Source organism: Gigantopelta aegis, chromosome 9 (genome assembly GCF_016097555.1).
Source record: "Gigantopelta aegis isolate Gae_Host chromosome 9, Gae_host_genome, whole genome shotgun sequence".
In the NCBI taxonomy this organism is placed as follows: domain Eukaryota; kingdom Metazoa; phylum Mollusca; class Gastropoda; order Neomphalida; family Peltospiridae; genus Gigantopelta; species Gigantopelta aegis.
In genome coordinates, this window is record NC_054707.1 from 37,185,165 (window position 1) to 37,205,045 (window position 19,881).

General features: G+C 36.1%; 2 protein-coding genes across 5 annotated transcripts in view; one reads left to right on the forward strand and one right to left on the reverse strand.

The window, feature by feature from the left end:
• The window catches only part of LOC121380391 (filaggrin-2-like), a 30,380-nt gene extending 19,700 nt beyond the window's left edge, over nucleotides 1-10,680 (reverse strand). Inside the window, exons 1-5 of one of the 4 annotated variants that reach the window (XR_005958927.1) lie at nucleotides 10,555-10,673; nucleotides 6,679-8,592; nucleotides 4,490-5,100; nucleotides 965-1,309; nucleotides 446-560 (exon numbers count right to left, since the gene is read on the reverse strand). Coding sequence is in view for 3 of the 4 variants with exons in the window: in XM_041509184.1 (XP_041365118.1) it covers nucleotides 446-560; nucleotides 965-1,309; nucleotides 4,490-5,100; nucleotides 6,679-8,592; nucleotides 10,555-10,588 (3,019 nt within the window). In the remaining variant the exon portion in view is untranslated. Of the gene's footprint in view, nucleotides 1-445; nucleotides 561-964; nucleotides 1,310-4,489; nucleotides 5,101-6,678; nucleotides 8,593-10,554 lie in introns of all 4 variants that reach the window. The other 3 variants (XM_041509184.1, XM_041509186.1, XM_041509185.1) reach the window with 3 other exon arrangements.
• A 5,191-nt stretch (nucleotides 10,681-15,871) lies between these two features.
• LOC121381552 (uncharacterized protein K02A2.6-like) lies at nucleotides 15,872-16,705 on the forward strand. The gene has a single exon (XM_041510885.1). The coding sequence runs from the start codon at nucleotides 15,872-15,874 to the stop codon at nucleotides 16,703-16,705; it is 834 nt and encodes a 277-aa protein (XP_041366819.1).
• The last annotated feature ends 3,176 nt before the right edge of the window (nucleotides 16,706-19,881 follow it).

Consider the following 19,881-nt stretch of genomic DNA (forward strand, 5'->3'; position numbering starts at 1 on the left):
ATTTGAAAACGCCCCTGAAATGTTGCTATTGTTTTGTTGTTGTTTTGTATTATTCTTTAGTGTTTGTAAAAGGTATTCAAATAGGTATGGGTCTTCTAATAATCTTGTACAAATAAAACATTATAGCATAATGCAATGGACCGAACAGAAAATCAGTAATTTTTTAGCATGGGGTGATGCTTTTAAAATGACCGTCAAAAAAATTGCTCAATGATGACAAAGTGTCATCATGCAGTTTCTGACTCAGGAGACCCTAAATTACATAAAACCATCATAAAACCATCATAAAACATCATATGTACCCTAGTTCAAGGTATAACCCTTATTCTGCCCGACTAAACTCTTAAAGTGTCCATAAAACATTTTGTTACTTTAGTTACTAGTAAAATAAAATGCAAATGATCATTTCTGTCAAATGTCAATTCAAAATTAAATGTATTTTTACCATCAAATGTTTCGATGCAATCAGGCTTGCCTGGTGGTGTTGTAGACACATCACTGGTCATCTCGTTTGGAGGCTGTCTTTCTGGGGTAAAAGGCGAATCGACTTGCATATCAGTCTGCCAAAAAAAATAAAAAATAGAATCACACATTGTTAAAAACTCATGTTTGAAGTTGGAAAAACTAATTTTTAAAATGCAAACCCCACACATCCGTCCCTCTAAAAAAACCCCACCTGCAACCTTAAATAAAACTTCTGATTCTGTTATCAACAGTATTTAAATTCTGAAAATGCAAGATGGTTACGTTAGCCCCGTATTCACTAAATGTTTGAGAAAGTCACTAGCCCTCACAGAAGCTTGGGTTAGTGACTTATGTGTTATAGAAATAACGTGGATAATTTCCACTAACTCAGACCAAACATTCACTAGCCGAGATCGAGGGCTAGTGGATTTGTTGAAACCATGCTTTAACTTTGTTATATTTTCCTTTCTTGATGTACATGTAGCAGTAATGTTAGTACCTCTAATCTTGCTTGTTTAGCACCTGTGTTTTCAGGTGATCCACTAGAGTCACCAAACAGTCGTATCCGGCGTTTCGCTTCCTCTGCTTGTTCTGATAACAGATCCACGTATTTCTGTGAGTTTTTCACTTTCTCAATCACACTGTGTACTTTCTTTTTCGGAGAATTCTTTGAAGGTAATCTCTTTTTCCCATTCTTCTTTTTCCCATTGATTTCTCTGTTCTTATGGCGACTGTCGATGAGAATTTCGCACACACAATCGACGAAACTGTCAGGGTGAGATAACTTTTCAATCCTCAGGCAGTTGGTAACCCATGTTCTGTCTGCATCAGGGAATATACTCAGCTGCCAGAAAAGTTTAGTGATATTGTTAAACAAAACAAAGCACATTGATTTATTAATCTTCAGCTATTGGATGTGAAACGTTTGGTAATTTTGACATATAGTCTTAGAGAAGAAACCCGCTACATTTTTCCATTAGTAGCAAGGGATCTCTCCCTCTAAACCCTCCCCCACCTGCAACCTTAAATAAAACTTCTGATTCTGTTATCAACAGTATTTAAATTCTGGAAATGCAAGATGGTTACATTAGCCCCGTGTTCGACAAATGTTTGAGAAAGTCACTAGCCCTCACAGAAGCTTGGGTTAGTGACTTATGTGTTATAGAAATAACGTGGATAATTTCCACTAACTCAGACCAAACATTCACTAGCCGAGATCGAGGGCTAGTGGATTTGTTGAAACCATGCTTTAACATTGCAATATTTTCCTTTCTTGATGTCCATGTAGCAATAATGTAGTACCTCTAATCTTGCTTTTTTAGCACCTGTATTTTCGGATGATCCATTAATGTCACTAAAAGGCCGTATTCGGCGTTTCATTTCCTCGTACTCTACTTGTTCTGATAACAGATCAACATATTTCTGAGAGTTTTTCACTTTCTCAATCATACTGTGTACTTTCTTTTTCTTTGGACTCAAAACTTGGTTTTTGTGGAAACAAAAAGCCTGCTCAACTTCACAGCCTAATCATGCAATTTTCAACAATTCTACTTATTCTCTACAATAAAAGGTGCAAAAAATTATCAGACAATTTTAATTATACTTCTTATACTCTTAAATTTATATAAACAAATTCAACCTATTATTTTTTTTTTACCTATGTTTTCAAGGCTCAAATTTGGCAGGCGGCAGGTGGCAATTGCAGCTCAAAACGCACAAAATGCTTTCCAATAATCCGTTTCACAAGCAGCTTTTGCTTTCCATCTTATTTCTAAAAATTGTTTCCAGTATATCCCAGAATTCTTGATTTGTGTTTGTCACACATTTTCTGCATTTTAATTGAAGAACTTAAAATATTTTAAAACATTACTACATTTGTATCAACATCATGGACATGGCCATTTTACATTGGTGCACACACCAATAATGGAAGAATTATCTACTAACAACATTCTTGAAACTCATTCGGATCACATAGGCCGATTACGGTTTTTCAAATGTTAGTTCAGCGACAGAGAGTGATGCAAACGTTGTGAACTATTTAGACTGGTTCTTGGAGTGGTCATTCGGTTTAACATGTAGCGTAAAAACCAGTCTAGCTAACGTTAGCAAAAAACTACTGGCTGAAATTCACTTATTTATCGATGGAATGAGCCGAGAAGTTCGGAGTGTCACGACTTTTAAAAACCACTAAAATTTTTAGACTATCATCGACCATGATACTTACAATCATGGCCACGGTGGGAGAAAAAAGCTACGGTACAGAAATAGGCAAGTACATACGCAAAGTGGTTACAATTTGAATGTGATGAAAAAGATTCCGTGACGATTATTTCATGCAAAATTTGTAAACTGATGAAAAGATGAATATGCGGGCTGAGAAACTATAGTGCCAAATATGCTGACAGGACTCTTTGTATAAATTTAATAAAATAAGTGTAAAATGATAGCAATACCTGTACTCTTGAACTGCTTCTCAATTTCAAACATTTGCCTTCCAATTAAACTTTGAGAAGTAAAGACTGCTTCCCAATCAACAAAATTAATTTCGAGCCTTGGTTTTAGTAACAATGTTTCATTTTAGTAACAATGTTTCATTTTAGTAGCAATGTTGCACATTAATATGTGTCTACCTCAACAAAGGATGGATGTAGCTCAGAGATATAGCATATTCATTTACCTTGGTGGACCCAATGACTTATTTCCTAGCAATAGAACAGGTATCAGGGGGACAGGAGTCACCACTTTTTAAAATCTGAGAAAAGCTCTATACAGTTAATTTTCAATATCTGCTTGAATAAAGTGTGGGCTTTGCAAGGACGTCAAAATGTGTCATGGAGAACTTTTGGGACCCCCCCCCCCCCCCACCCACCCACCCACCCACACTCACCAAAGTTTAAAGTTTGTTTTGTTTAACAACACCACTAGAGCACATTGATTTATTAAAGGGACATTCCTGAGTTTGCTGCATTGTAAGATGTTTCCGACTAATAAAATATTTCTACGATTAAACTTGCATATTAAATATATTTTCTTGTTTAGAGTTTCAGTGTCTGTATATTCAATGTGTTTCTGGTCGTCTTAATATTTGTAAGAAGCCCAAACTGCATTTTGTTTTCAAATAATTTCGTATGTACGAAAAAACTATATTTTAGGAAATAAGATTAAATTTAACCTAGTACAAATGTTAGAACGATCAGAAACAATATTTTAGGAAATAAGATTAAATTTAACCTAGTACAAATGTTAGAACGATCAGAAACACGTTTAATATACAGCCACTATTATTTTATGCAAAAAAAATATATTTGATATGTAATTACAATCGTTAAAAAGTCTCTGTTAGTCGATAACATCTTTAAAATTGCAGCAAACTCAGGAATGTCCCTTTAATCCCCGGCTATTGGATGTGAAGCCGTTGGCAATTTTGACAAATAGTCTTCGAGAAGAAACCTGCTATATTTTTCTATTAGTAGCAAGGAATCTTTTATATGCACCATCCCACAGCCTTTGATATACCAGTCGTGGTGCACTGGCAAGAACGAGAAATAACCAACCGACAGGGATCAATCCGAAACAGACTGCGCACCAAGCGAGCACTTTACCACTGGGCTACATCCCACCCACACACACCAAAGTGTAAGACAATATTTGCCCCAGGGTCTCCTGGAAATATTGGTACACGTACCCCCTCCTTTTTGGCATATTCGTGCATTGTTCTAATGGACTGCTGTGGACCAAGTCTTGTAATTGATGATAGAGAATTACATTTAGTACAGTGAAACCATTCAAACTGGACCCTTATAACCAGAATTTCTTCAAACAAATTTTTTGCAGTCCCGTTTTAAATATCAGTACAGATCATAACCTCTCTAAAGCGGATACCCTTTAAAACATGATTTTTTATTTGGTCCTGTCGGTGTCTGGTTTAGAGGGGTTCTACTGCAGTACCTTATTTATCAATGTGCTAAAATGATGGTAGGCAGACATTCGTTTCCTTTAAAAAAACACACAAAAAACTTACCACTTGAGTCACCTGCTCTGCAACATCGGTCTCCTTTTCTGTCTGAAAACCCAAATCTGTGTCATATTTCACTGTCAATGGACTGAAAGTTAACAAAGTACTGTTTGCTTGTACTGTACTGTTTAGACCGGTTTTATCTAAACTGTCCAAATGTATGTTACCAGTACTACCAAATGAATAAACATTTGAAGATTCGGAATGTGTGACACCACCTTTATAAACAGTTGAGGATTCTGAATGTGTGTCACCACCATCTTTATAAACCGTTGAGGATTCTGAATGCGTGTCGCCACCAACTGTATAACCTGCTGAAGATTCTGAATGTGTGTTGCCACCAACTTTATAAACCGTTGAGGATTCTGAATGCCTGTCGCCACCAACAGTATAAACCGTTGAGAATTCTGAATGTGTGTCGCCACCAACAGTACAAACCGTTGAAGATTCTGTGTCATTCTCATTCTCCGGCAACACCACATCGGATGAATCATTAAGAAAGTCGAGATCTTCGGAGTCCAAATCCAAGGAATCTGACACATTTAGATTTGCCGATCCACCAGACCCGGCCTTGAATGCATTGACCACATCTCCCTCACTTGTCTTGTCAGCGTGGCCTGTAAAACAGTGTAAGTAACATCACAAATAAGTCCATTCATTTGATATATTAGCTGTCACACGCGAAAACCTACAACTTAGCATGACGTCAGAAACCGAGTAAACGCGGCTCAAAGTTTGACGTCACATGTAAACGCGGAAGTAAAAGTTAACATGCTGTTCTCAGTCGGAGATTGTCGAAACGATAAAAATAAAGTGGTTTTATTGCTCAAATAAAATATAACTTTAATTGTTTCTATCAAATATACAAATGAATACTGGTATGGGACACCATAGAGGCTGTTAAAATAGTGTTAAATTACGTTACGGTAACTATAGTAAGCTGCTGAAGTTTTTGCTCAGTTGCATTTTCGTACATACCGCGCTTGTTTTCTTTGATGTCCAGACTGATTGATTTTGTTTTCAATGTGTGAAAAAAGTGTGCAATTTGAAATGGCAGAGGTGGGTGCTGTAAAATATATTAGGATGTGGGAAAATAAAGTGGGGTTAAGAAAAAATAAAGGGGGCGGCAAAACACGAAAACATGGCAGCAAAATGCAATAGCGGGCCGGCTTCCCTGCTTAAATGGAGCAGCGAAAACAGTTGTCTCAACAGAAACAACACTACCTGTATAAAATCATTCGACCTTTTGTCCGCCCCAAGTACCAGGATACAACATGTCCTCTACCACCTGAAGAATGAAATGATATTGTTCGACAAAATAAGAAATTACCCTATGGACGATACAGGAATCTGAATAAAGTGGGGTCGTGTACGAAGTTTTACAGGAATTTGAAAAAAGGGGTGCGAAAGTTGTAGTTTGCAAAATTTCATGTCCATTTATGATTTACTAATTAGCATTACATTCATGTATTGGATCTATAGATTTTTTTTTTTTTAAATCAATAAAAAAAAAATAATAATAAAAAAATCGGAATATATCACTTTAAAAAAACACAAAGAAAAACCCACACCCCCATGTCTTGTATGAATTTATATACATATATACTTAAAAGACCTACCAGAACAAATATTAAACCAGGTCTGATCTTTGTAAAAAGCAATCAACATTCACACCTTTTCTCTATTTTATTCGCACAGACACATTCATCAAACTTAAAAAGATGGTGTATCATTTACAAAACTAGGCCATCCTTAAAAAGAAGTGCTTTTTGTTTTTGAACACACACACACACACACAAAAGAAAAAATAACATAAGCAAAAGAAAAATCAGGATTTAAAAACAGTCTGGATGACTTTAAATTGGTCAGATTATAGCAAACAATATTCTATTTAAGCATTGGCACAGCAAGGATTTCATATTGGGGGAAATCACATTGGGGGTGGGGAGCATCTACACTGTCTGAGTATTAATTACTGCTTTTACATGTGTTATGGAGCGACAGACAAATATAATAAGTGATGGTGAAAACTGATGCATGCTTACACCCACTTAAATTTCAAACACGCCCATTTGGAATAAACATTCCAAGTTTCAGGTAAAATGGGTCCAAGATAGATTAATCAGTACAATAAAAACCGTTTTAAACAAAAAACCTTGGTGCACATTTGTACATATTCGTGTCTATGTACCTACCTGGTTTGGGAGTTTTCTTCTTGATCTCTCCATATATTCTATCACACGGGTTACTAGCCGGAGGCGCTGCAGCTTTCTTAGGCATCTCTTCCTCCGGTGACGAAGGTCCACAAATCAACACCTTCTCATGCATCAAATTGTAGTTGTTTCTATGGCTGGAGTTACCTTTGCCCTTTGACCTCTCCAAATCTCTCCTGTCACCAGAAGACAAACTTTTATGCTTGGAATCATGCACATTACCTTTGTCCCTGTGTACCTTATTATTGGTTTCACTGTTTTTGAATTCTTGACCTTTGCCCTTTAACCTATTAACTTCCTTCTCGCTCATTCTTACATTATGGCTGCTTTGTGAATGTTTGTCCCTCGAGGCCAGATTGCCGACATCAGCTTGTTTGTGATTGTGATTTCTTTCAGCAGTTTTAACGACTGGTTTGCCATGATTATTTTCCACTACTCTGCTACTGGATACTTTGTGCTGATTAGATACTGAAAAGGACTTCGTTGCCATCTTGTTTTCAGAATATTTGTGTACAGCATTTAAACATGACTTTGATGATGATTTCTTATCCGAAGACACTTCATGTTTGGTATTGGAGAATTTCTGGCTTTGCATTTTTGGATGGCCAGATGGTTTTACACTACTAGACGAAGACTGGCTATGGCTTGATAAGGTTTTTGCATGATTACTAGCAGATTGTCCGTGTTTTGAAGTGGATGTTACATGATTAGTACCAGAGTGTCTATGGTCTGAAGATGATTTTGCCGAATTAACAGAAGAGTGACCATGGCCTGCTGAATTACCATGCACAGATAAATGATTTTCCTTTGAATGAGATGCTACTTTCTTTGAGACACTGTCAGAATTAGAAGATGATTTGCTCACTTGGTTTGATGATGAAGAATGTGACACTTTTTTCTGACCACTAGAATCAGATATTTTCGGAACCGTAAACCCACCCTTATGTCTGTCAGAACTATGACTTGTTTTCTCCGATTGTTTAGACAGACCTGTCTTTTCATGTCCTGGTACGGGCCTTTTCTGAGAAATCATCGAAGAATGTTCCTTTTTCGGAATTCCCAATTTGTGTTCTGGTTTTGAAATGGCAGGTGAACGGTCTCTAACAGAATTAATAGACAGTCTGGAATTGGATGCAGAAAGTGAGGCACTATCTTTCTTAGCCATCTTCCTCTCATCATCTGAACTGTCCTCGTCTGATGACCGACGCTTTACCGCAGACGGCGGGTTGCCTATGCCATGCTTAACCCAATGCTTGTATTCTTTGCTATTTATCCTTTCCAACCTGTCCTTTTCAAACTGAGACATCGGCCGTTGTTCAGGTTTCTTTTTTTTCTGAATTGGTTTTTTAAAAACATCCACAGGTTCGTGCTGCATCTGCTCTGCCATTTTCAAAATGTCTGCAAAAGTTACGTGTGGCGGCATTGGACGATTAAATTTCTTAATCTTGGGCTTGTTCGGTATCTCTAGGTTTGGTTTCGGCTTGACAGATACAACATCTTCATCTGCTTCATCCTCGCTGATACTGTGTGTTCTTTTCCTGTCGGCAGAAGAAGAGACTTTTCCATGTTTCGTTGTTTTGTCTTGTGCAGTCTTCTTGCCATCCTGAGACTTCTTGCTAAACTGTTCCTCCCAGACTTTCCTCTTCTCTCTGATCATTTTTTCCCTTCTCTCTTGCTTCAATCTATCTTTTTCTTTCTTCTCTTTACGTTCTTCTTCCACTAATCTCCTTTTAACGTCTTCTGCTTTCTTTCTCATTTCATCTCTCTTCTGCTGCTTCATCTTCTCCTCGAATTTGTCATTTTGCCCGATTTTAGCTCCACGAGCAGGTTTGAAAGTGTGAGTCATTGACTCTACTATTACTGCAGTTTTCTTATCATTAGTTTTCCGTGCAGCACCTAAAAACACGAGAATATAGAAAATTATATACACAACAAATCATAAACATAGCTGCATAGGTCTATGCTACTTACAGTTAGGACTTTCATCCTGAAAACAGCATATAGGCCCTAAAGTAACCAGTATTAAACTTGTTTTCTAATGTTCCCCTGTATTCGAATTTGAATCTGACTCTGTCTTCAAGCATTTATAACTTTAATTATGATATACATATAATGTTACAGGTGTTTAGGGGCCTTTCACAACTGTCAATAAAAGAGTAATGTTCTAAAAGTGTACATATTGATTACCCCCACCAACCAAGTCCCTCAAATACGATTAACAAACACACAGCCCATGCAGAGGGGTTTACATGAGTTGTTCAATACAGTACAAGCAAAGTGAAAACTAAATCAAAACCCCTTAATAATAAATGCAGTAAGTACATATTTATTATATGATATTATGTACTGGTCATATATAAAATAATTAACTAGTATACAAAGGAACATCATAAATAACTAAATAAAATGACTATATAAAATAATTAACTAGTATACAAAGGAATCTCATAAATAACTAAATAAATTGAATAAATAAAGAAATAAAATATTTCTAAAATAAATCTCAAACAAAAATGTTGATTTGACAAGGGATATTATATTGACATTTTTGTTTTTGTTTTAATTTTGTTTTAAACGTGTATGCTAGTATTACTCCATCTCATCTAGTCACAGCTAGCTCTGGCACTTGCCAAATTTGACAATTGCGAATTTTGAAAGCAGTTGGAGAATTTTATTTTAATTTGGTGAAATAATTTCATGTAATAATTGACATTTTTTAGAAAATAACTGTTGAATTCTGCAATTTTTTAAGTTTAATAGACAATTTGGTGAAATGTTTTGCTCATCTAGAGTTAGCCCTGACAGTCATACACTAGATGAAATGTGGATACCTGTAACTGTGAACAGCCCCTTAAATGCTAAATACAATAAATACCCTGCTAAGACAAGGACACAAAAGGTTTACCATTTCATACTTGGAGTTAAAATAAGGAATATGAATTTTATATAAAAAAATGGCTTACTTTCCCTGCCAGGATCACTGGAGTCAAGACACATTTCAGGGAAGGAAAAACTACATGTAGATGGCTAAAAGATTCATATTGCAGGTCCCAGACCAAACATATTCTATTAAAGGGACTAACCTCAGTTTGTAGCCAGTTAAAAGGTTTTCAACAAATAAAATATTTACATTATTAAAATTACAATTGACTTATCTTTTCTTGCATAGAATATGAATATCTCTATAACCAGTATCGATTTCTGTCTAAAATAATTTTATATGTAGGGCCTACAAATTTATTACTTCTTCAAACGACCAAAAGAAATCATAAATAACTCAGCCAAGGTCATTCCAAATGTATTTATCTGTATATAATGCTTTATGTTTAAACATGTTAAAGTAAGATGCTAGTGTTTAAAAAAACCCCATAAAAAAGTGGGATGTGTATTTATTTTGTGGTGGGAACAAATGGAAGTCTTGCCTGGGCTAAACACTCAGAATACTCCCTTTAATATATACCTATATATCTATATTCCAATAGACATGTAATATCCAGGTTAGATATATATGCTATACAATTATTAACACTCATAGAAATAGATACAGACATGACTTGCCCAAACAGTGTCACTATTGTGATGACATATTGGAAGATGAATTCCATTTTTTGTTTATATGTCCATTATATAGGGATTTAAGAATAAAATATCTGTCTCCAAAATACAGATATAAGGGCTATTTCTTTTTAAAATGGGTGGGGGTAAGCCTGAAGATTTTTCTAAATGTGGGGAGGGATGTCTTTATACAGATTCTTCTATGTTCACCATTATTAAAAAAATACTGAAATGACTTTTCAAAGGAATAGCCCTAATAAAATTATAAACTGAAAATAGTCAAATATGATGGCAAAAACTCACTTCCTTCTGCGGCCCCCATTTCGGTCCGATGCATATCTTAACCAATTTCTAAGATGCAGTTCCGCTCCTGTCTCTTTTATGTTGCTGTTTTTGGCAGCATCTTCAGAAAATAAGAAATGGCAAATATTAAATACTTGATGTAGAATTATGTCACAAGTTACCCCAATTATAGCTTGAAGAAATTAGAAGTTGAACATTATTGAATTAATGGCTTTTAACTTAAATTAGCAAAATTAATAATTGTAAACTTAATATATACTAACAAATTTCTAACAAACAATAGATATTTCATGTATGTGTACAGTTTATTATAGGATCTTAAACAAGTGTCCATTTCTTATCAAGTTTATGTCAGAAATGACATGATTTTTATTTGCCTTAGTGAGTGACAAATAATAATTATTTCAAGTCTTAATATCCTATTTATTACCCAAATAATTATGTTTTAATTAAGAAATCATTGTATAAGAATGCAGACGGTGATCATTTGATGTCAAGTGGGACATAACACTTTGATACGTATGACGATATTTTGAACCATAATATTAGGGGTAATAATACTTTTTATCACCTTTCTGAGAATTAATTTCCCGATGCCGTTTTTTTTCTCCTGCCAACCCAGTTGCACTGACAGGCGAAGGGCTAGATGAATATGCACTCCATCATTCTTTCAATTACATCCTTTGCTGTTATGCGTCCAAAGAATTCAAATAGGCAACGTATATGTAATACATAAATACAGCAGCATTATTATTATTATATATATTTTTTTCATTGTTAGGGTTGACCACCCTGTTACAAGAAGAGTAGCGCAGACATCAACACATACATATGAAATATGAAGATCAATCATAATATCTATGCATACTAACCAAATGACTTGAATTATTTAGGAATTCAACCCTAACAATGAAAAAAAACTGTACACATACATGAAATATCTATTGTTTATTTTACACCCCTGTTTTACACCTAAGGGACATTCAAAGAAATCTGTAAACTCATATGAATTATATCTGACACATGCCTTAACAGATGCATACATAGCTTTCAACATATCCATTGTCTTACCATGAATTCCAATAGTTCTTAAAATATTCCACAATATATTTCTATTAACAGAGTCAAAAGCCTTATTGAAATCAATAAAAGCCACATACAACTTAGTACCTGATAGCAATCTCTTTTGGATTAAGCCATATAGAGTAAAAATATGGTCAATTGTTGAGTAATTAGCTCTGAATCCTGCTTGTTCTTCTAAAAGTGTTCTTGTACTTTCAGCCCAGTGAGTTAAACGTTTATTTATAATGTGTGTATATATTTTACTCATAACAGACAATAAAGAGATACCACAATAATTATCTGGGTTATTTATATCTCCCTTTTTATGCAGAGGGATGATCACCGATGTAGCCCAAACCTGTGGATATATACCCCAGGGAACAATATTTCGAAATCTGAGGTAACCGGAAATCGGTTCACGTGGTTTTTACATAGGTAACCAATTGTTCGGTTACGTGAATTATATTTGCGTAACCTGTGGATTACCTGATCGGTTACCTCAAAGTTACGTTGAAATTATATTTTAAATACATAATTTTTAGCTCAAACATAAAGTTAAAACAAAATACAAAAGAAAACGTTTTATAAAACAGTCTCTTTAATGCTTGCAAATCGAAAGAAGTGACTTGTAAATGTTTCTTTTTTATTTCGTACGATCGTAACGTTGTAGATTAATTATTATTATTATTATTATTATTATTATTATTTATTATTATTCACCACTTGCCATCGGGATTGCAAAAATTAATCTTTAGTTGCCCGAATCTAAAAACCACTGTCCTCGGGCATCGGGCCACAGTATTCTAGAACTTCTGTGCAGCTTGCTGAAGTTAACACTATTAGCCCAGTACTGAAATAAAATACAGTGAAACCCCTCTAAACCGGACATCAAATGGACCAAGTAAAATGTCCGGTTTTCCGAGGTGTCCGGTTTTCAGGGGTCTGCATTTACGTAACTACCTTCCCTTCCCCATTAAATAGTTCAACTTATCGTTTATTTCTGCTAATGATCTTTGCAAACTCTGCTTTATAAACCTCTCGCTTCTTGATAATGTCTCCAATTGCTGAATTTCCCATACTAAACTTTTCACCCCAAAATCTTAACGTTCGTTTAGGTTTACTTTCAAAACTTTTAATTATTTAAAGTTTATAATCGTGTGATAGTTCAACACAGTGACGTTTAGCTGGTCGTTTTGTTATATTGAAAATCGATATGAAAATAAAATGTTACCAACATCTGTTCGACCATGCAAAGCCAACGTTACTTTTGTTTACTCTTTATTTAGCTAAATAAATGTTTTTAAAAGAGCAACAAATTCACACGATAGGAAGACAGTGAATTAAATTTATTGTTATTTTTTTCGATCTTTGAAGCAAATCATGTTACACGTTTGTGAAGGAATATATAGACCGTAAATCACCTTCGTGACTTAAAACATCAAACCCAAACCCAAACTCGGCTTATCGTAACCAACACTATGCTTGTGTAAATTAAATATCTACGGGTCTTTTGTTAAATGTTTATCGACATGTTGCCAACCTTGCCTACTTAGGGGCGTGTAACTGTGATTACATTGATAATAGCGAACCCGAGCATGTGCACATTATGTGTTCGCAGACAAGTAATTCGGCTGGAGTGATATTAGGAGCAATTAGTGGTGCCACATTGACTGGTAGGGGTTTGGTCATTCGGTTTTCATTGGGACGATTTACACTAAATTGACACATTGGGACCGAATTGTTTGTCTGGTGTTCAGTTTTGAGGGGTTTCCGGTTTAGAGGGGTAAATTTTAGTGTTAAAAGATACGCAAATCACGGGACAGTGTAAAACGTCCGGTTTTGAGGGAATTCCGGTTTACTGAGGGTCCGGTTTTGAGGGGTTTCACTGTAGAAACATTTGGAGGAAAAATGGCCATTCCCTGGATCCTCTGAAGAATAATGCAAAACACTCAGTCACTCACTGGTGCATGATCAGACTAATATTTTTTATATATATAAATAACAAATAAAGGCTACCATTTGTCACTGATAATATGTAAAATTTAGTATACAGCAGATTAAAAAACACCCACCAAAAACCCAAACAACAAATGTTCAGTTCTTCTGAACTATAAAACAGGCTATTCATTGGTGCATGATTAGATTAATAAAAATAAATCTTATAATAATATCAAAAGAAAGACCACAATTTGATTGATATTTTGCGGTGGCCATGCTACTTTCACTTTATGGATGGTACTTCTATACTACAGTGATGTTCCAAATGTTTGTTATTTAAAGCTCATTATACGATGTTAGTATTTTTCAGCTTTTGCGACATTTGTGGATTTTTGTTAAGGTTAAAACCGTTTTCAACTTTTGTAAAATTATAGGCAATCCAATATTATGTCTACATATATTCATTTTGAGATAAAATAGCAGCAGATAATTTAGGCGCCTTAGCGTCCGTGCACATTTCTTTAAAACTTTTGGCTCGTCTCTATTCTGAGCCTTCGGTCTCAAGTTACAACCGTTGCAATATACCGTTGTCTACTGGTTTGCCGCGCATCAAGTATCTAAAAATCAGTCTAAAACATGGGTCGGAATAGTAGTAGTATGCCTGCATGAATAAACTTCCTATAATCGTGAAGTTTGCAAGTTTTAATTTCTGAACGTCTACAGATCACGACGTAACCAATTTGCGGTTCGCGTAAATTTAATTTTGCATACCGACACGCGAACAGAACAGCGGTTCGCGTGAAATATTGTGCCCTGTATTAATATCATATTATTAACACTTTGTAAGATAGTTTTATCTATTTTAAGAACAAGGGTATTACTATTAAAACAAAAACCTGTGATGTCAATTTTGATGACATATTTTAAAATTGATTCATGAACTAATATCAACACACCACCTGACTTTCTCCCTTTCATAGTACCTGTCTTGGGCGTATGGGGACTCTTTGATTTAGGGGGGCTGGAGGGGTTGATTTGCCTGAAATTTTACCCAGATAAAAACTGCCCGAATTCCCCCCCCCCCCTGTTTTGCCCGAATTTGGGGGGGGGGGCAATTGCCCCCCCCCCCCCCAAAATGGTACCTGTTATGATACATTCGGTCTACCATAGTTGGTAACACGCGTCTATGACGTACTTCTGGTCTTGTTGATTTTTTCCACTAGTGCGCAGTAAAGGTTGATAACTTTTAACCGTCTTCTTTTATTCTTTGCAGTTCAAAGGAACTTAAACATGGTGGCAGCGGTGAAAGTTACTCTAAAATGTTCTTCTTCTACTGCTTTATTGTGTACGCTTCTCCCGTGTCTGTGAGTACTCTGTGCACATACATTTCTCAAAACTTTCGTGGTTGCCGCGTTCGAACTTTCTAATCGTAGTACGCCATTTTGGCTACGTGTGTGTGGCGATCGTCTGCTTGAATTCGTAAGTGGAGAAAACGAAGTGTTTGACAGTGTTGCTACTAATAACATTACATATATTATTATTCCTGCATACATAAGTAGTATAGTACTGCCCTACTACGAACTGTAATTTCACTGAAAACGTCTAAGAAACGTTACACACTGAACGTAAAACAAAAGTATGGAAGACCGAGTGGGTCCACATTTACCTGCCACCGCCATTGAACGTTAAACGGGGTGGTGATGAGTGGAAAATGTTTAAAGAGATGTGGCAGAACTATACTATTGTGGCAAAGCTAGATAGTCAAACAGCTGAATCTCAACGTGCTTTATTCCTACACACTATTGGACCAGAAGCATTGACTCTGTATAATGGAATGCGCCTTCCAGATCCACACACACTGCAAGATATTATTGATGGTTTTGATACTCATTTTGTGGGAAAGATTAATGAGACATACATGTATGAACGCTATGTGTTTAACAGTCGAAACCAAAGTACTGCAGAACCTCTTGAAGATTACGTTGCTGCACTGCGCACACTGTCAAAGACTTGCAATTTTTGTGAATGTATGAGAGACAGTCAAATGAGAGACCGCATCGTTCTTGGTATTACTGACAATGCTACAAGAAAACGTCTGCTTCAAGAATCTGGTCTAAACCTCACTTCATGTATTGATATCTGTTGATGTGCTGAAGCTACATCATCTCAACTGCGATCCATTGGATATGAAGAAATGTCTGCCCATGCAATCACAAGTCACTCATCAGGAGGAAAGTTAAAGCCCAAATGCAATTTCTGCGGGAAAACTCATCCTTTTAAGAAATCACTTTGCCCTGTTTGGGGAAAAACGTGCAAAATGTGTAAAAAGAAGAATCATTTTGCAGAGAAATGTCCTATGAAACGGTCATTAGAAAAACTGAAATCGCACTTTGCTCGCTATGGTTGTCCCTGCATCGTTGTAAGTGACAATGGACCTCAGTTCATCTCTACATCATTCGCAAACTTCTCCAAAGAATGGGATTTTGAACATCGAACCACTAGTCCCTACAACAGCAGAGCTAATGGAAAAGCAGAGTCTGCTGTCAAGACTGCCAAATCTCTCCTGAGAAAGAACAAAGAACAAGACCAGTTTCTTGCATTGCTCAACTACCGCAACACTCCTACCCAGGCGACAGGAACAAGTCCTGTACAACGATTCTTCAACAGAAGAACCAGAACTCTGCTTCCTACCTCACAGAATCTTCTCAAACCATTAATCAACATAGAAAATGAAAGAATGAAGCTACATGATCAGCAGAAAAAACAAGCAAGACTGTACAACAAAAACGCCAAAGATTTATCTCCCTTAGAAGAAGGTGACATTGTACGTCTGAAACCTTTTCAGATCGGTGAGAAGAAGTGGGCAAAAGATCTAGTTAAAAATCGCCTTGATGAACGCTCCTATGAAGTCGCGGTTGGAGATGCCATCTACAGTCGCAACCGTGTACATCTGAAGAAAACTTCAGAACCTCCACCATCGGAACCTTCGTGCATGGAACCTACCGGAATAACCAACAGTAATAATTCTAAAGGACTTCCTGTGACACACGAAACTGTTATTAGTCCAACTGTGAAGAGTCCATGCAAACCTTCCAGTCCTGCAAAGATCGGATGTACGCGATCTGGACGTGTTGTGAAAACTCCAGCATGACAGACTTTGTTAAATTTTAATGTTCTTGAACAAATGTCTGTGCAAGTATTATTTGATTAATTGTCAGTTAATATTTTGTATATCTAAAGAAATTAACACTAACTGTTTGATGGGTTTAATCAGTTGACTGTTATTGTGTTCGCATTTACTTATCTGTGGTACTACTTTGTGAAGGAGTTATATCTGGATTTTAAATCAACAAACCCATTAATGTTTAAAATGTATGTGGTTATGAACAGTTCTGTTCTATCTGGACTCTAAAAAAGCAAACGCTAGCAATGTTTAATTTTAAAGTCATTATAGACGATTTATAAAAAAAGGGGGGATGTTTTACATTCGGTCTACCATAGTTGGTAACACACGTCCATGACGTACTTCCGGTCTTGTTGATTTTTCCACTAGTGCGCAGTAAAGGTTGATAACTTTTCACCGTCTTCTTTTATTCTTTGAAGTTCAAACGAACTTAAACAGTACTAGTTAAAAAAATTTGCAGGTGCGTTGATTTTCATAAATGATATGAAAATACCTGATAGGTCAAAAGTGCTGTCAATAAATGTTTCGGTTAAAATAACAATATGAAAATTATAAACATAGTTTATAAAGTCTGAATCACCTATTTTAGAAAGAAACGTTTTATTTAACGACGCACTCAACACATTTTATTTACGGTTATATGGCCTCAGACATATGGTTAAGGACCACACATATTTTGAGACGAAACCCACTGTCGCAATTACATGGGCTACTCTTCCGATTGGCAGCAAGGGATCTTTTATTTGCGCTTCCCACAGGCAGGATAGCACAAACCATGGCCTTTGTTGAACCAGTTATGGATCACTGGTCGGTGCAAGTGGTTTACACCTACCTATTGAGCCTTGCGGAGCACTCACTCAAAGTTTGGAGTCGGTATCTGGATTAAAAATCCCATGCCTCGACTGGGATCCGAACCCAGTACCTACCAGCCTGTAGACCGATGGCCTGCCACGACGCCACCGAGGCCGGTTACACCTATTTTAGATGCAAGACCTTCCACATTTAATGTCATCAGTTTAATGGACGGGAAACCCATGTTGTCCTATTTACTGTTTATGCTCTTACTAACACCAGGCACACTTCGCTTTGTTTTACTTTGGTTCAGTCTTGGCGATTTATTTACTCTGCTTGCAGACAACTTAGTACGGCCCCGCGACTCGCTGATTGGCTGAAGATCCTGAATACTGTCCGTTGACCCAAGGTTCCCATGTGTGTCAACATCGTGCGACTCACTGATTGGTTGCAATGTATGTCCATTTCCCGACGACACGTGATTTCTTCGCTCCCCAGAAATGATCAATGAACTTTCTCGAAAATATGCTTGTTTACCTTGATCCAATAGGATTTTAGTGTTTCAATTACAGCAGCATTAAATATCATCAAATATGTTGCAAGTGGATGTTATATTAATTGTTCAGTTCTTAACATGCATATTAAAATCACACATTACAGATTTATACTATTTGTTGGAATATGTCACAGGTTTCAGAATAAAAAAAATTGAAATATTTTGTGTGTGTGTGTGTGTGAACAAATAATATATTACATTATGTCCACATACCTTACTAATAACATTTCAAGCAGACTCGGACTGTCTGAAATTTTTAATATCATTTTGTAGATGCCAATAGTGTTAATATAAATATATAGTTTTTAATTATAACTTGTATTATCCCCAGATCAATGACAATGTATGGCTTGGGGAGCCCTGAATCACTGCCTTCCAATATGTTTTTAACGTCATCAAATGTATGAAATTAAACAAATACATAACATAATCATAGCATAATTCATAAAGAGATGTTTAGCTTTTTGAAAAATAAAATAAGAAAGGATAACACAGGCGCGTGGGGGGTGGTCTGGGGGTCAAAACCCAGACCCCCCGCCACGGGCTTCGCGCCTACGACGCTCGCGGTGTCGAGCTTCGCCAGACACCTCCACCCCTCCCCTTGCAAAATTTCCTGCGCACGCCCCTGAAACAGTGAGAGAAAAGCGGGAGAGAATGCAGGTAACATTTTGTTCAGTATCAAGTCGTGATTTACTACACAAGTATCGGAGATCGCTACACAATTTTAAAATATTAAACAGTAGTTGCTAATCAAGATTTTGAAAACAAAATGTTACCTGGAATCATAAGATACCGAGATCTTAATAACAAGATTTTAAAAATATTTTTTTATTGCTTTATTTTGCTTTGTTTTATTGTTTTTTTTTTTTTTTGGGGGGGGGTTCGAAACAAGCTAAGATTTTTCTATTATTTAAATACAGAATTATTAATTAAATTTATTATAATTACATTTTATATATATATATATATATATATATATATATATATATATAGAGAGAGAGAGAGAGAGAGAGAGAGAGAGAGAGAGAGAGAGAGAGAGAGAGAGAGAGGCCTAATTTTGTCTATTTAAAATTTCCTTTGTAAAATATTTATAAAGGCCTAATCTTTGGTTTTGAATTTCCATACTATAAATATTTAATGTTGATAATTCGCTGCTTCAGAACCAAAAGGGTTGGGGTAGCAGATAATGGAGAAAAGGGCCAAAAACTGTTTCTCACCTAGACACAAGTTTTATGTGGAATATCTTTTGATTTCAATAGGTATTAGGGTAAAAGAACACCACATACACTACTGTAAATAGCATCATTTAGTCTTAATTACTGTGATATTCAAAGTTTTTCACTTACACCCTTCTGGTTCCAAGCTGGATACACACCCATACAGCATGCACTAAAATGATTTACACCCTTTTGGCTGTTCTTTAGGTCATTATTATAAAGATAATCATGCCATGGATATTATCTAGTGCACTGTGGTTCTTTCAAGGCTCAGACAATCATGGTTAATAACAGCAGATAATAAAAGAGGACAATGGCAGACCAGTACCATTCCTATCAGCCCTAACTATTGAAACAACTTAAGTACTGCTACAAACTAACTGGCTTTAAAAGAAGATCTGTCAGCCATCAGCCAAGAGAGTTGTGGAAACTTCCTCAAAAGCCCTCAGTACAAAAAGGCTAGCTGAAATCAGCACAGTAAGCATATTATATTAATAACACAGCTGGAATCATAGTCACTTCGTACCATACTGCCTGGTCATTTCGTACCCTAGTCATTTCGTACCATTGTGAAAAGT

Bases quoted from the DNA above. Each gene is read 5' to 3' on its own strand.
- LOC121381552 (XM_041510885.1), top strand. From the start codon at position 15,872: ATGTGTAAAAAGAAGAATCATTTTGCAGAGAAATGTCCTATGAAACGG.